This window comes from Somniosus microcephalus, chromosome 30 (genome assembly GCF_052327205.1).
Source record: "Somniosus microcephalus isolate GS21.2 chromosome 30, FLI_Smic_1.0, whole genome shotgun sequence".
In the NCBI taxonomy this organism is placed as follows: domain Eukaryota; kingdom Metazoa; phylum Chordata; class Chondrichthyes; order Squaliformes; family Somniosidae; genus Somniosus; species Somniosus microcephalus.
The window spans coordinates 29,149,273-29,166,342 of NC_141016.1; the positions used below are offsets into that span (position 1 = coordinate 29,149,273).

At 43.6% G+C, this 17,070-nt stretch overlaps 1 protein-coding gene across 1 annotated transcript in view; it reads right to left on the reverse strand.

Moving 5' to 3' along the window:
- The window catches only part of polb (polymerase (DNA directed), beta), a 195,468-nt gene that overhangs the window by 24,502 nt on the left and 153,896 nt on the right, over positions 1 to 17,070 (reverse strand). Inside the window, exons 12-13 of the mRNA XM_085971302.1 lie at positions 12,603 to 12,667; positions 2,142 to 2,281 (exon numbers count right to left, since the gene is read on the reverse strand). Coding sequence (XP_085827428.1) covers positions 2,142 to 2,281; positions 12,603 to 12,667 — 205 coding nt within the window. The remainder of the gene's footprint in view (positions 1 to 2,141; positions 2,282 to 12,602; positions 12,668 to 17,070) is intronic.

Here is a 17,070-nt window from a genome sequence, read left to right on the forward strand (position 1 = left end):
CAGGGATCACATGCCATGGAAAGTTGTACCAAGCATCATTTTGTCCATGATTGCACCATAGGAATAGTAAAGTGCACTGATAATAAATAATGATCACAAAAAATCTAAAGTATAAAGGGAAGGTATAGGACCTGATAGAAATCCAATGTCAAGGCTGCTGCTCGGCAGATCCTCATCTGTGAAACTTACTGAGCAAGAAAGCAAGGAAGTTCAACAGTAACAGGGGTCCTTACAGATCTGCATATAGAACGGAAGTCTTGAGAAAAGCATGCACTTCCTGGAAGTGTCAAACTTTCCCATCACACTTTCTTGTCACATTTTATGAGTAACACCATATAATTAAATAAAACATAGCATATCCTCCAACTCACTGGAAGCAATGCCACGAGAGAACTACTATACATACACATACATAATATAATGATATACTATATCGCCACCATCGGTCCTATTTTACATCCTGTTGCAATGGTGGGTAGCTTGTTCTGAAATGGGGCAGAGACTATCCCCAGAGATGTTTAAAACCAAGCACTAATGACAGTCAAGTCATGAGGATGGTCCTTTCTTAATCCAAAGAGGTGAGGCATTTTGGGCCATGGGTGGGACCAAATGTTTTATTGTAGTTGGTGCTTCAATATCCTCACAGGAAGAAGTCTAAAGAAGAAATATGCCAATTTGATTGAATCTTAATTTCTGCAACCTCTGACACGGGGACAGAATTCATCTTTAAACTTCCAAGTCCTTTGACAGAAGAAGAAGATAAAAGTGGACCTCTACTGTTTTTCTTTCTACAATCCTCTAGCAGAACAGTCAAGTAAAGCCAAGCATATGCATTTTGTATAGGCTCCAGTAATAGTTGTGCAGGCATTATATTTGATTGATTTTGTTCTGTTACAGATTAGGTTAACTATCACAATCCTGCCACTCTTCCCCAATCAGATCTACACTAAGATCCAGCATTGCCAACACTGGTAATTTTGTTAATTATTTATCGATTTTGCCTCATTGTTTTAACTCTCTTGCTCTCGCTCTCCTTTTTACATACATTAAAATAAAATTGCAAAATAAATAAATAGCTAACGCTACTGGTAGTGTTGGCTACGTCGCTTTCCTAACCCAGATTGATTCTGAATGTCGTGTGAGAATCACTGATAAAATATTAACCGAAACCACCATACAGGACTCTGCAGCTTTGCACATTCTGCAAATCAACCATGGACATTTGATTTGAAAAAAAAAACTTGTGAAATATCTTAAAATTGAATATTTTGCCTCTTCTATCCAATAAAAGCACAAGCTGATTTGATTTATCTGTAAGCACAAAGCAATATTTTCTTCAGACACCCATGGCACCCCGAAAAAATTATCGCCCCCATGGCCGAAATTCATTGGTAGCGCCCCAAGAGGGAAGCGGGGCGCTTGCCTCCCTCTTGGGGTGCTGCGAGGGAATATCGCGGCGCTACGTGCCGCAGCGCCATGCACTGCGGCATGACGCGCCACGGTACTGCAGGCCTTCCTCCCCTTCTTAAAGGGGAGGGGCCTTGCGCAGCGTGACCCGGGGCCCAGCTGGGCCACCAGGGACCGGAGTGCCGGCAAAAGAGCCCGGCACTCAAGAGAAGTGCCGGGCTCACGGAGCGCAGCTGCCACTCAGCGGGGGGGTGGGGGCGGGTCAGGAGGCCGGAGATGGCAATGGGGACAGGTGCTGGCAAGCAACCAGCAACAAAAATGGTCCCCCGGCACCTCGCCTTTAATTAGCGCCGCCCCGGCCGCAGGTAGTCCCCCCTGACCCCGTCGGACATAGCATCGGGCGGTAAGTCAGGGGGCGCTACCGAAGATCACGGCCGGGGCGCTGCACACGGTGGTGACATCATCGCCAGTGGCGCAGCACCGCGGGGCACTAACGGTTACCGTTGCCGCTAACCTCCTGCTGAATTTCGTGGGAGGCGTTGGCGGCGCCGTGCCCGGGCGCTAGTTGCTTTGCGCCCTCTTAGGGCACTAATGGGAAGCGCAAAGCAATCAAATTTTTCTCCCTTACTTCGCATTTGCCCGATACTTTTCACACAGGAATCTTTATCAATTTAGTAAAGGGCCATTCAAAGCTCGTAATAACGCCGAGGCTGCCACCATCATTCATCTCCTACCTGTGCTTCCCAATGGGCGAATGGTGTACTCATTCAACGTGAAGCCTTTTTCCAGTGCCTGGGTCCTCATGTTCTTGTTAAAAAGATCACTGCCAGTGAAATAAAGCACACCACAGAAATACTGATCTTTTGGAATAAGCCTACAGGAGGAGAAGCACATGGTTAGCAATCAGTATCTCAAGTAATAGACACAACATAGGATAATAAGTTACAGGATGGTGGAGATGGTTGAATCCCAAGCCCTTTCAAACTGGTAACATGGTATAGTTGCCTATAGACATAAATTGTCCAATTTCTGAAACACTAGAAATTGGAATGAGCTTTTAAGAATAAAAACAAAAACAACCACCAAAACTTCCTTCAGAGCCACAGCTGTACCCTCTTTAGCATCGTTTCTGAACTGTTGATCCGTTGTCCCAGATTCCAGCGATATATCCAGAGTACCGTAACATCTGCGGTTAATGTACATGAATATAGACTTGGTGCTCCATGAAGGGTTAGACTGTAGCTGCTCAAATCTAAAGACAGAACAAATTCTAAACGGAGGTCTCTAGCACCAAGTTTAAATGAAGGGAAGTGTCTTGGACCTGACGTGGAATAAGTTCCACCCCCAACTGGATCATCAATATCACTGAATGATCTGTTTCGTGATGGCGCTTTCAGCCGAGCAGCCCTGCATAATCGGCAAAACAGGGCTATTACTGTTAAATATGCACATTACAGACAGAAGAGCTTTACAACAAAATTACATACAATTGAACAGAAAGCTTCATGTGATTATTTTATTCACGATCTCCTTAAAAACTTTTACCAGAAACCATGGCAAACAAACTGTCACCGTTCTAATGCTTAAATGATCATTACAACTAGTTTTAGCTTCTTACAGGCTAAATTGTCATTTAACAACTCTAGGCTGGATAAGCAAGTATCTGTATTGTGGGTCAGATCCAAGGAACAAGTGTGACATTATTCGAAAACAAAACGGAGGAAAAAAGCAACCAGAGCACTTTTTATATTAGTGGTTACAGGGTCGAGCACCAAAATCATCTAGAGCTAAGTCAATCATCCATATTGCCAGATCAATAGAGCCCTCACTAAAATAGAATAATGCCTCGTATATTGGCTATTTTTATAATCATACTGGTCAGACTTTCGCAAGCTTCATTTAAACAAAATTTCATTAAAAAAAAACAAATATTGAATTCATTTCAAGCTGGTTTTGATTGACTTCAAATTGAAAATTGCTGTTTGCACCAGGGTTGAGGAAAGTGGTCAGCCTCTGGTTTCAAATAGAGACTCGATTCTGATGTGAATTTAAACAATGAAGAATGGTGAGCATGGGAGGTCCACTGTGATGCTTAAGCTAAACAAAGACAAAGCATAAACCACAATGATGAACACATGGCAATCTAAGCTGATATCCTATACTAGAAAATCAAGCACAACAGGATACAGTCAGGTAATACCTACATCTAAAAGCAAGAAATATGTTTGTTAACATTAGAATGGTAAAGGTGATGGTAATCCTAGCTATGGCAGTCAGCCTTGTTGGAAGTTTCTTAGCCACAAAGAAGTCCCCATTGGCCCCACAGATTGAATCATTTGAAGTAGTCCCTCCTATCTCCCAAAAGCAGCCAGCAAAGGCATGATTGGGTAAACTCCACACATTCTCAGTATTTGTGCACTAAAAATATCCTTTTATAATCCTACAAATCACCTTGTGCATTTCTGCAATCCTCTTGTTCACCTTTTATTCTTACCTCATGCAGGACGTATTACCTAAACCCTCTTAGATTTTTATTTTGTACTGCTCCATTCACTTTTGTCTTTTCTCCAGTGTTAGACCATTTACCTCTCATCTATAATTTGCTTGTCCATTTTTTTGTTGAAGGATTGGTTTTATGCTAGAGCTGGAATAATTCTGTTAGGAGCAGTCAATGTACAAACTGGCCAGTACCTTTTTGGGAGAAGCACTACAAAAGAATTGAGAGTAGACTAAATTGACCAACAAAATAAGAGGTTTGTAAAAATAATTAAATGAAGATAAAGATTAAACGGACTAGACTTTGGCCTAGAAATTCAGGCACGCAGAGACCAATCTCCACGCCTGTGAAGGGGTTAAAACGAACCCTCTCAGAATTCAGACAGCCGAGGTAACCACTAATTAAGTGGTGCCAGCAGAACTAAAACAGTACAGACTGGGAAAGTGCTACTTTCGCAGGTCTCGTACAAGGACAGTGTGCAGAAGATAAAACGCAGCTGTGGGACAAGACAGAATGTGTGTGTTTAACGTAACAAAGAATATTTTCTGAGTAAGCGATAAGAAATGTGCTGCTTTAGCTAAATTTATAAGACACAGCAGAATATAGGGGTCATGGGAATTTGACCTGTGACCAAAGGCATAGTAAGATGTAACTAACCTTTAACCACACAAGCATGACTAATACTGAAAAGAATAAATAAGCCATATGTGATCAGGTGATTATTGTAATACAATGTGATTGGATGAAAATGGAATAAAAAGCTGTACCAACCAAGAGAGAACGAGAAGGGTATCACTAGACCGCGGGGTCTATGGTCTTCTCCCAGAACGTTCTGTTAACAAACTGTGTACTTTTACTTTAAGACAGACTCGAGTGAATTTATTTTTCACCAACACCTGAATGGTGAGTCCTGAGGTGCACCCGATATTGGGGCCGCAATGACCATGCACGTCCTGCCCGCCATATTGGCAGCTTAGGAGGTCATTTAGCGCCCGAAAAGCGGAAGCTGCGTGACCAAATTTCAGGCCATAATGCAAGAGCCAAGACTTTGAACAAGTGTAAACAGTTGAAGAGATGTCCCCTCCAAGGAGATCTTTTACCTCCTGAAATTGCAGACTGGTTTAATTTTGAGAGCTCAATCCTGAAGGGTAAAATGAAGCTAACTACTGCTAACCTCTATCAATTGTTCCCTTTCAAGGAGAAGTGCAATAGAAGCAAAATTGAGACGGTTCAAAACCGTAAAGTGAAATTTGTAAGTACTGTATGAAACTCTTGAAAGGACATGCACAGTGACAGACACCATACATTGATATTCCAGGCTCATCCAGGGATGAAACAATGCCTTAAAAATGAGCAAGCAGTTGAAGACCATCGCAGCAAGACTTAGGAGAGATTCACCAGGGGGTATTATAAATTGGTGGGTAATATTAACATAGAAACATAGAAGATAGGAGCAGGAGTAGGCCATTCGGCCCCTCGAGCCTGCTCCGCCATTCAATGAGATCATGGCTGATCATCCAAATTCAGTACCCTGTCCCTGCCTTCTCCCCATATCCCTTGATCCCTATAGCCTTAAGAAATATATCTAACTCCTTCTTGAATATATTTAATGAATTGGCCTCAACTGCCTTCTGTGGTAGAGAATTCCAGGTTATTTGATTATCGACAGCAACATAGTCAATGTGCTCAGACAAGAACTTAGTCAGGCTGCACTTGGAATACTGTGTCCAGTTTTGGTGGTCTCACATGGTGGGTGATATTAAGGCTTTGGAAAGAGTGCATAGGAGGGCCACTAGACCAATTCCCAGTCTAAAGCATCTTAGTTATCAAGATAGGCTAAAAGAGTTGGGACTCTACACTTTAGAGGAGCGCAGACTATGGGGTGATCTGATTGAGGTTTAGAAGATAATGAAGGGAATAGATTGTGTTCCAGTTTGTTCCAATTAAACAGGCATGGGAGGACCAGGGGTCACATGTTTAAGTTGTATAAGGCCAGGGATAGGTCAGATGTCAGGTGGTTCTTTTCCCAGAGAATAGTGGAACTCTGGAACAGGCTGCTGTCTCATGCGGTGGATGCGGACTCGCTGAATTCGTTGAAGCGAGAGCTGGACCTGTTTCTGGCTGGGGCCTGCAGGGCCCGAGCGATCTCCTGGGCTAGTTTTGATCGCCTAGATGGGTCGGGTAGGAATTTCCCAGATTTCCACCCCCTCCCCAAATTGGCCTGGGTTTTTTAACCTGTTTTTTCGCCTCTCCCAGGAGATCACATGGTTTTGGGTGTATATGTTGTGATACACAAGGTATGGCAATTGGGTGAGACAGGCTCGATGGACCAGAGGGTCTTTACCTGTCTGTCACTGTTCGTATGGGTCAGGCTCGGAAAGCTGCAGTTGAACATCGCCCCTGCCCTCGTCTGTGGGTGCTGCCCCCGAACCTTCCCTCACCTGAGGCTTCCCCCAATACTCAGAACCTGGCAAAGGCTTTGACGATTAGCTTCTCCAATGGGCAACACGACAGCAGGCAATGCACGTACTGCTACAAAAGCCTGTGACATCGTCCAAAGCAAAGCAGTGGGGAATTCAGTGCGGGATATACCGGAGAATCGGGGAGGCAGACAGACAGTCCCCCACAGTGCAGTGCGTGCCCACAACACATATAGTGACAAAACTGCATCTTGTGGAACGAGGCAATACAAGGGACAGAATCAACGCTGGACTTACACCGCATGTCGTGTTGATCGAGCTGAACAAACACGTGCATTTATATAGCACCTTTAACGCAGGAAAACGCCCCAAGGTGCTTCACAGGAGTGTAATCAAACAGAAACCGGCACCGAACCAAAGGAGGAAATATTCGGACAGGTGACTTAAAGCTTAGTCAAAAAGGTCGGTTTTAAGGAGAGTCTTAATATTGATGTGGAAGTTCTACTGAATTGATGCACTTGGGTAATACAAAAATAGGTTCCAGCCTGGAGATATTAACCAAAGCAATGAGTTTCCAAATACCGTTTCTTTTATAAAATAATGGAGCACACTCTGATGTTAAACAGATAATTTTGTTAATGTTTCCTGACAGTTATGTAGAAAAAAGGCAGGCAAATCAGAGAATTTAAAGAGAATGTTTCCAAATAAGCTCCACTGAGTGAAAGAAGGAAAAAGTGAACATTCAGAGACTTTCTTTGTCAGAAATGTAGCTGATGAGCCAAGACTCATGGTACAGGATACTACCAACGTTTAATACAGGGAGAGAGGACAAGGCAAAGCAAAGGCTAGTCATTAGGTAATGCTGCGTTTGGGTTTTAAAAGCCCGAGGAAGGGAAGGAGTTCAGAGGTAAAAGTCCCTGGGAAAAAATGAGTTAAGAGTAGGAGACTGCAATGACTGATGATCACAACACAATTGGATGGAGAAAGGAGACGGTGTGTAAATCAGCATATTTGGAGCTTAGAAGGAAAGTTCATAGAGCAGTGGCCATAGTAGCAATAAAATAGAGAAAGACAAAAAAAAGGCTGCAATGGAGACAGCGAGATTGGAGGAGATCGAGGGATCGTCATTCAGACGGCAGCTTTTTCTTGTATACTGTTTCATGGTTGCTAGAAGGGTCCCCAGGTGTGGAGCAGCATAAATGTCTTCGACCCGAGAGAGCTAAGTTGTTGAGGAAGAAGGGTATTTAGCACGGAAGAGAAGCCAAACTTCTTTTTTTTTTTAATTATTCATTCTCGGGATGTGGGCATCGCTGGTAAGGCCAATATTTATTGCCCATCCCTAGCTGCCCTTGAGAAGGTGGTGGCGTGCCTTCTTCTTGATCCGCTGCAATCAGTGTGGTGAAGGTGCTCCCACAGTGCTGATCGGTAGGGGGGGTTCCAGGATTTTGACCTAGCGACTCTAGTGGAGGCAGCTTTGGTGGTATTTGGTGCTTTACTCATCCTTCAGGCTTATGGATTCCATTATCCTTGTGGCACTCTGGCTTATATTCCAGTAAATTCCCTATTCAGTGTAATTTATCTTGTATTTATGAAATAATAGAATCATCTAAAAAACACAAAAAACCCTTGTGCGTTACTGCTAAATGGTTTGACCTGTGGCCCTGGCACACTGCCGGTACACTTGGTTTTTATTGTCTCATAAACTACAGTGTAGCTGGCAACATCAGGTTAATATTTTCATTTCTTTACTTCTCTTACAAGCCACACATGCAAGGCATCTCCTGCTAGGAGGTCCAGGCCACAACTACAAGACCACCATCAATCTGTTATTTGAGTGGCTACTTGAAGACACAAAGTAAGCAGAATCAGATGCCGAGTCAGGAACAATTGAGCAATGTGTTCTAGTCATAGCGATTACTAATTGTGAATTATTAATTGCAAGGAGGAAAAGCCATCTTCAAGCGTTCTGGTATCAAATGAAGAACCTTCAACATGTTTTCTTGGTCCCCAAACTTCAATTTATTTAAATTCAGTTCCATGCTAGTTTAATATAGTATTGTGTATTGCTTTGTTAGCAATCCCACCCAGCCCCTCCTCACCCCCACCTCCCTTGTTCTTCTGAAGGCAGTAACTAATGCTGAGCTACAATTCCATAGATTCCAGCAACCATCTTGCACCACATCCAAATAACCACTGTTCACATAATCTTGATAATTAGTACTGGCAGGACATTTAACAAAGTGGGAGGACATCAAGACTCAGCCAGATCCTGTCTCTCCACTGTCATCCACATTTTCCAGCAGGAATGGGCGGCCCTCAGTAGATTTTCCACTCCTTAACCCAGGACCCTTAACCGAGACCAATTGTAGTGCCCCGTTACTGCCCCAACGAACTGAACACAGATTCGGAAATTAAATCCGGATCTTCTTTACCTGGAAGACTCGGCATCACACTATGACTTGCATTCACCCACTGAGTTCTTGGGGCTCATGTTAAGAATTTACGAGGGGCAGAATTTGGCTGTCTAGGATGGAATTATAGGGTAAATTCACGGAAACCACATTTGAAGGGAGTGCATGTATAAAATAAAGGCTATGGGATTATATCTCGATCTCCAGACCCGCTCCCTTTGAGTTTGCCTTCCTGCTGAAGCCCAGGGTCTTCATAGATCCTACTGGGCCCTTATAGACCAAAATAATTTTTCTGATGGGCCTTTAAATCCAGTTCATACTGATTACATCAAAATTACTTCTCTCTGCTGGCTGTATAGCTTCTTGTAAAAAGGACTTATGGTACAGGAAACTTTCGATTTACCGGCACCTAAATAACCGGAAATCATGGTTAACCGGCAAAATTCAGGAGTAGGTTCAGGTAAGTTTTATTACTTGCCTTCCTCCATCTGTTGCTGTGCAAGGGTGTGGCTGCAGCTGTTGCTAAGCTACAGAGACGCTTGCAACTTGTGGCCACTGTTCTGAACCTGTTGCAACAGGGTTTGTTGCTTTATACGGAGCTCTCAGCTCCGTATCTTTTACTATAGCTTTCGGTTATCCGGAATTTTTGATGAACCGGCACCACATCAGTCCTGTCCGTGCCGGATAAAAAAAAGTTTCCTGTAGTCTCAACCTAGGCGACCAGAACAAGAGAAAACTGCCCACATTTAAGGATGAATTAGTACTAAATTCACAGTTTTATACCTATATTCATCAGCAACACCAGCTGCTAAAGAGTCACCACCTTCAGGTGCCAAGGGAAGAAAATCGGAACAAACAACACTAAAGTAGGGATATAATAGCAAAATACTGCGGATGCTGGAAATCCAAAATAACAGAAAATGCTGGAAACACTCAGCAGGCCAGGCAGCATCGAGGAGAGAGAAACAGAGTTATCGTTTCAGGTCTGGGACCCTTCATCAGAACTGGAAAAAGCTGGAGATGTAACAGATATTAAGCAGGTGCAGAGACAGGGAGAGGGAGGGGAGGGGAAGGGAGGAAGGAACATACTATGCTGAGGCAAGAGGCAGGAAAGATAAAATGTTGCAAATGGGGATGGCAAAATCATACAGCATGAAAATTGGGAACAGGGGTTATAGTTTGAAATTGTTGAACACAATGTTGAGTCCAGAAGGCTGTAAAGTGCCTAATCGAAAGATGAGGTGCTGTTCCTCGAGCTTACGGTGAACTTCATTGGAACAGTGTAAGAGACCGAGGACAGAGAGATCAGAGTGGGAGTGGAGCGGAGAATTAAAGTGACAGGCGACCGGAAGCTCAGGGTCACCCTTACGGACTGAACGGAGGTGTTCCGCAAAGCGGTCACCCAATCTGCGTTTGCTCTCCCCAATGTAGAGGAGACCACATTGTGAGCAGCGAATACAGTATACTAAATTGCAAGAAGTACAAGTAAATCGCTGTTTCACCTGGAAGGGGTGTTTGGGGCCCTGGACAGTGGGAAGGGTGGAGGTAAAAGGGCATGTGTTGCATCTCCTGCGCTTGCACAGGAAGGTGCCGGGCAAAGGGGAAGAGCTGTTAGGGGTGATTGAGGAGTGGACCAGGGTGTCGCGGAGGGAGCGGTCCCTTCGGAATGCTGAAAGGGGAGGTGAGGGGAAGATGCGTTTGGTGGTGGGATCACGTTGGAGGTGGCGGATTTACTTGTACTTCTTGCAATCTAGTATACTGTATTCGCTGCTCATGATGCGGTCTCCTCTACATTGGGGAGACCAAACGCAGATTGGGTGACCGCTTTGCGGAACACCTCCGTTCAGTCGGTAAGGGTGACCCTGAGCTTCCGGTCACCTGTCACTTTAATTCTCCGCTCCACTCCCACTCTGACCTCTCTGTCCTCGGCCTCTTACACTGTTCCAATGAAGCTCAATGTAAGCTCGAGGAACAGCACCTCATCTTTCGATTAGGCACTTTACAGCCTTCTGGACTCAACATTGTGTTCAACAATTTCAAACTATAACCCCTGCTCCCAATTTTCATGCTGTATGATTTTGCCATCCCTATTTGCAACATTTTATCTTTCCCGCCTCTTACCTCAGCAAAGTATGTTCCTTCAATTCCTTCCGCCCCTCCCACCCCTCCTTCTCCCTGTCTCTGCACCTGCTTAATATCTGTTACATCTCCAGCTTTTTCCAGTTCTGATGAAGGGTCCCAGACCTGAAACATTAACTCTGGTTCTCTCTCCACGGATGCTGCCTGGCCTGCTGAGTGTTTCCAGCATTTTCTGTTGTTATTACTAAAGTAGGGAGTTTGGCAAACAACAAGGAGGGCTGTAAAAGACTTCAGGAAGACAAACAGCTTAATGGAATGGGCAGACAGATGGCAGGTACAATTTAACGCGGAGAAGTGTGAGGTAATACATTCTGGGAGGAAAAACAAGGAATGAGAGTACACACTCAACAAAAAGATGCTGACGGATGCGGATAAACAAAATGACTTAGGGGTTCAAATATTTAATTCTCCACAAATAAAGATAAAGCCATAATAAAGGCTAATAGCATTTTGGGTTTAATAAATAAGGAGCATAGAATAAAGAAGTAGCAATGGTATGAGGAATGGTTAGAGTACCCCGTTATGGAAGAGAGATGAAAGCCATGAAGAGCATATAATGTCAATTCACCAGGTTGATGCCAGGGATGCGAATCTATAGAGGAGAGACTTGAGATACTGGAATTATTTCCAATGCAGCAGTAAAGGCTAAGAGAAGATTTAATAGTGTTTTAAAAATGATTCAGGATTTTGATAGGGTGTATAAGGAAAGGCTAGTGCCTCTGGTTGGGAATCCAATGACAAATGGTCATCAATTTAAATGTCACTAACAGACTGAAGGGAGAGGCAACGAGAAATGTTCTTATGCAGAGGATTGCTGGAGCGTGGAATGTTTGCCACAGTTTGTATTTGAGGCAGAGAATATTGTGTCTTTTAAGGGAAAATTGGATAAATATTTGAAGCACAGAAAAACATAGGGCTACGGGCAGAGAGCACGGCAATGGGACTAGTTTTGGAATGGGCTGGCACAGACAGGATGAGCTCAATGGCCTTGTTTTGTGCTATAAACTAGGATTCTATGGATTTAGAATGCCAAGAGTAAGGGGCAACAGGTTGTGGAATCAGTCCAATCCAAGTGGGAGAGAAAACAACCAAGTTAAGGAGTTACAAGCAGGAATCAGCAGCGAAAACATGGGCAATAGAATAGTGACATTCAAAGTTAATGATTACTTGCTACTATTTTACCAATAAATGTGTCACGGTGGACAGCAACAGACAGGTAGCTCTGATTAGATCATATTATTTGCCAAGAAAGTGATATTCACCAGATGATATATTCTACTTTTAATGTAGAAAATTCATTCTAAGACACTTCACAAACACAAGGAATTTTGTTTTATAATTTACCAAATGATAGTGGAGAATATTATGGCCTCTCTATTAACTTGCTCTGCGCACTATTTTCCTGCAGTGAGGTGAAGTCTCCACCTGCAGTCAATTTAGATCTAAAATGGTTCCTAACTGCTTTTTCCTGAGATTGCAGAGTGAAATGATTAACAATTACATAAGCAAATCACTAAAGAAAAGCTAGTCAGGAAAAAAGAGCTCACAGATCTACCTGCTTCACCAAACAGCAGTTTCCAAAATACTTTCTGAAAAATAGTGTCTTCATATCAAATCATATTATTACCTTGGGGTTCTGACCAGACTGATCAAATAGACATATTTTGGAGGAGTAGCAACCATTCTAAGTGACTTTGAGAGCTGTTAAATATTACGTATATAACTCACCTAATGTCAATTCTCCTGAATGGATACTCACTGCCATCACTATCATCTGGCAACCGGCAGACACCCTGTTGAAGAAGGGAAGGCAAAGAAAGTGTCAGCAAAACACCATGGCACAAGTATACCAGGCCCGAGTGACCATCATAGAATCATACAGCACAGAAGGAGGCCAATTCAACCCATCATGCCTGTGCCAGAGCACCATGACAAAAAAAAAATCAACATCACTGTTCTTTTGGTATCTTGGAAGTACAAAATGGGAGTTGCACCAGCATGGTTGCTGCAGTTATGTAAGCAAATTCAAGGCTACCACTCCCAGAGACAAAGCCTCCACAGTTAAGGGGAGACTGACATTCCTCATTTTCACTTCGCTAGTTTTGGTGGTCAGGAAGCAACTTTACAGAATGTTGCCCCACAAAATGGGATAAGTTGATGTAAAATGTCCATGTTTGTGACAGGAATAGACTTGATGGGCTAAATGACATGGATTGGTTCAGTTCCAATTGCCCATCACAAGGCATATCGGCCCAGATATTCCGATCCCTACAGGTGGGTACGCGCTGTGTACTCACCCGTAGGGACATCGGAAATGCCGGTTTCAGGCATGCACAGCGCATGCGCTGGAAACCGGCATTTCCGATCGGTCAAGAAAGCACTTGACAGATCCTCCGGCTGCCCGGGAGAAGGGCTCTGCGGGCGGATAGTTCCGTTTTTTGGAGACCCTCCGCCCGCAGAAAACCTTTACAATTCTTGCACCTGGTAAAAGCAGACGTAAGGCCTGCTTTTACCAGGATAAGAGTTGAAAAAGTTTTCAAAAAATTTTCACTGATTTATTAAAAATACTTTTTAAAAAAAGGTAAGTTTATTTTTAGCCCCGTAAAAAACTTTAATTATTTTTTCAAAATTTAAATTTTTGTTTAAAATAGTTAATTTATTGTAATTTCAAGTCATTTTAAAAATGTGATTTAAAAAAAAATGTATTTAATGTTTTACAGTGTTTTTGGGGTGATCTCCATTCATATATTTGATAGGTCTTCCTGTCAAGTGTATGAAGGGAGATTCCCTTCTTTGATTGGCTCCCCATGGCCCACATGATCCCAGGGACGCTGCAAACTGCCTGCGCCTCTGGGATACGTGGGCCCTGCACACTTGGTGTTTGGAGAGGCCCAGGAGCGGAAGTGTATGCATCCCGGGAGCCCTCAGGTAAGGGCGCAGATTTTTCCAGATCGCAGTCCTCTGCCCGGGGGAGGCCTGCGATCGGAACATCTGCGCCAATATCTTCAAGCCAAATTAAGTGCAGATACTGCTAACCTCCCTCCAAGGGGAATAGTCACTATTTGTTCAATATGGTAACTATAACACAATAATTTGCACACCACTTCAATGAGTAGCAATACTGCACTCTTCTGGTTGAAGTCTTCCTATAAGATTCAGTGCAATCAAATGCAGAAAGAATCTAATGAAATCAACGAGAAGCACTTGCACATAGCAAGTAATTGGAAAATGACCCTGTGCAAGCGTTCGAGTCAGAAGAACAGCGAGTAGGATTTGTAAGATATATTAATACAGAACAGCAACGTGCTGGGCAAGAATGACACAACACAACTGTTCAGTTTTTAAACTCAGCTGTACCCGCTCGGTGAAACTTGCCGAGATGACAATGGACAATCCCAATGAAGGAAAATTTTAAAAATGGTGAGCGTTGCTTATTCCAGTCTTCTTTTGCATGTTTCTTCCAAGTGAGTTACAGAGTGACAGAGGCAAATCACTCATTGCAGCATAAATAAATTGTTGAAGATCAGACAATCTTACATAAATGATTTACTGTATAATTTTCCCTTTTGGCAGTTTTGAGGTTGTTCTTGTGATCCTGCTTTTTGCTGTGTTCTTTTATGTTGACAGTCTTCATTGTGAAGTAATGACTGCAGGTATGCAAATCAGACTGTGGGTTTTACAAGCCCATGTGTTAACATAGCACCAGTGAACATTCCAGTGTGTTTCACAGTGGAAATACAGGCAATTTATAAAAGTCAGATAGCCAGGTGGTGAAGGATAGAACACTACAGCCTAGAATTTAGTTACAGTATTTACAAGCCTTTATTTACAGAGACACACATTACATACTGTGCACCCCTTCCCCAGCTTTCTACCATATATATGAGAGCGAGAGTCCAATTAATTCCCACTATCTGCATACAATTAACACCACTGTACACCACTTAAGTACAATTAACACAACTGATAAAAAAATCAAGTGCTTTAATCTACCTCACAAGCTCATTCAAACATGCAATCAAACATATGACATGAGCTTGTGATATAACAGCGAGTTGAAACCGTTGTGCTCATTCGAGAAATGCTGCCATTTATCCCATTCAATTTGGCCAATCAAATTCCTCTTTAACAAGACTTGGTGAATAACATGGGTTTTACAATACAGCTCATGCAAAAAGGGATCATTCTGTAATCTTGTTCGTCATTTAAATTATAAACAACATGATTGCAGGCCTCACTGAGTATTTTGTAACTCTAAAATTCCTTAAAGAGGAATGAAGAACTTGTAAAATAGCAATATTCAACGTTCCACTAGGAAGATTGTTGTATGGAAGTTTTTATTTAAAAGTAGTTACTGGATCACTTTCCCATTGAATTAGTAACAGTATCTCTTACAAAATGCAAAGGACAGCAACAAGTCTTGGACAGAAATAAAGAAACATAGAAGATAGGAGCAGGAGTAGGCCATTCGGCCCCTCGAGCCTGCTCCGCCATTTAATGAGATCATGGCTGATCATCCAAATTCAGTACCCTGTCCCTGCTTTCTCCCCATATCCCTTGATCCCTTTAGCTTTGAGAAATATATCAATTCAATTCAATTTTATTTGCCATATGTAACTAGTACAATGGAATGCTTACTCCCCGTAGGGACACAATATATTTAATGAATTGGCCTCAACTGCCTTCTGTGGCAGAGAATTCCACAGGTTCACCACTCTCTGGGTGAAGAAATTCCTCCTCATCTCTGTCCTAAATGGCTTACCCCTTATCCTTAGACTGTGACCCCTGGTTCTGGACTCCCCCGCCATCGGGAACATCCTTCCTGCATCTAGTCTGCCTAGTCCTGTTAGAATTTTATAAGTTTCAATGAGATCCCCTCTCATTCTTCTAAACTCTAGCGAATATAAGCCCAATCGACCCAATCTCTCTTCATACGTCATTCCTGCCATCCCAGGTATCAGTCTGGTGAATCTTCGCTGCACTCCCTCCATGGCAAGAACATCCTTCCTCAGATAAGGCGACCAAAACTGCACACAATACTCAAGGTGTGGTCTCACCACGGCCCTGTACAACATAGGAGTACGATTACAAACTGCAACGGATTTTTTTTTGAATAAAGCATCCTCAAAATAACCAAGTTATCGGTGGGGGTAATCAGAATAGACACAGTCCCTTTCAAACAGTTTTAATTTCAGTGCTGTTATGACAATGTCCATGTGATTCGCCATTAGCCCAAGCTTCTTGGAGCGGATGTCAGTATTTCTTTCCAAAGGAGTCCCCTGCCCTGAACTGACCACTGCCCCCACCCCCACCCCCCACTCTCCAATAGCATTGGGAGGCATGTTAAAGTAAAGTTGGTAAGTTGTTTCTGTCAGAAATTTACTGTAATGCTGGAAGATGAAAAGGAAGAACATTGTGATATTAATAAAACTTTTCATTCAGAGCAAATGGAGAAGATCTGTAAAAGGAGAAAGCACTTTTGAAGTTTATTAAATCTGACACCGGAGTTCTCCTTTGTTATTTACAGTTGACGATTAAACTAATGCTTTATTTGGTGAAAATCAATGTTTTTTCAGCCACTAGGTTCAAATTGGAATAACGTTCCTTTCACTAATGCAGTATATCTTCAACCTCAGACAATAACCTAAACATTGTCGGCTGAAAATTCAGTAGCCTTAGCACCTCATTTGAGGCGCTAGAGGGCCTTGCGCCGGAGTTATGGCCAGTAGTGAAATTCCCTGGGGCCCTAAATCGGCGTTGCTCCGGTAGCGCTGCGCCAGCACCGATGACGTCATCGGTGTGCGCAGCGTCCCAGTTGCCGTGGTAACCCGCCCGAACTCCAAAATTGAGTTGCGGCCGCCTCGCCCGTGGCAGCCGCAACCAGCGTTTTGTCAGAGGTGCCTTACTGCAGTTAGCGCCGGCGCATTAAAGGCCCCGCGGCGGCCGGCCGCTTTCCCGCCGGCCCGCAGCTCCCTCCCCGGACTTCTCTCCCCCACCCCCCCCCCCCCCCGGAACAGATGCAAGCCCGGCACTTGTCCGAGGTGCCGGGCTCATTTTTAAGCAGATTTGCGCGGGCCGCGGCCGGGTGCAGGCAGCTCCTCCTTAACAGAAGGAGGAGGCCTGCACTTCCCCAGCCTGCCGCACCGCATCGGGTGCCGCAGCGCCGGAATTGCGGCGCGAAACGGCAGTTAGCGCC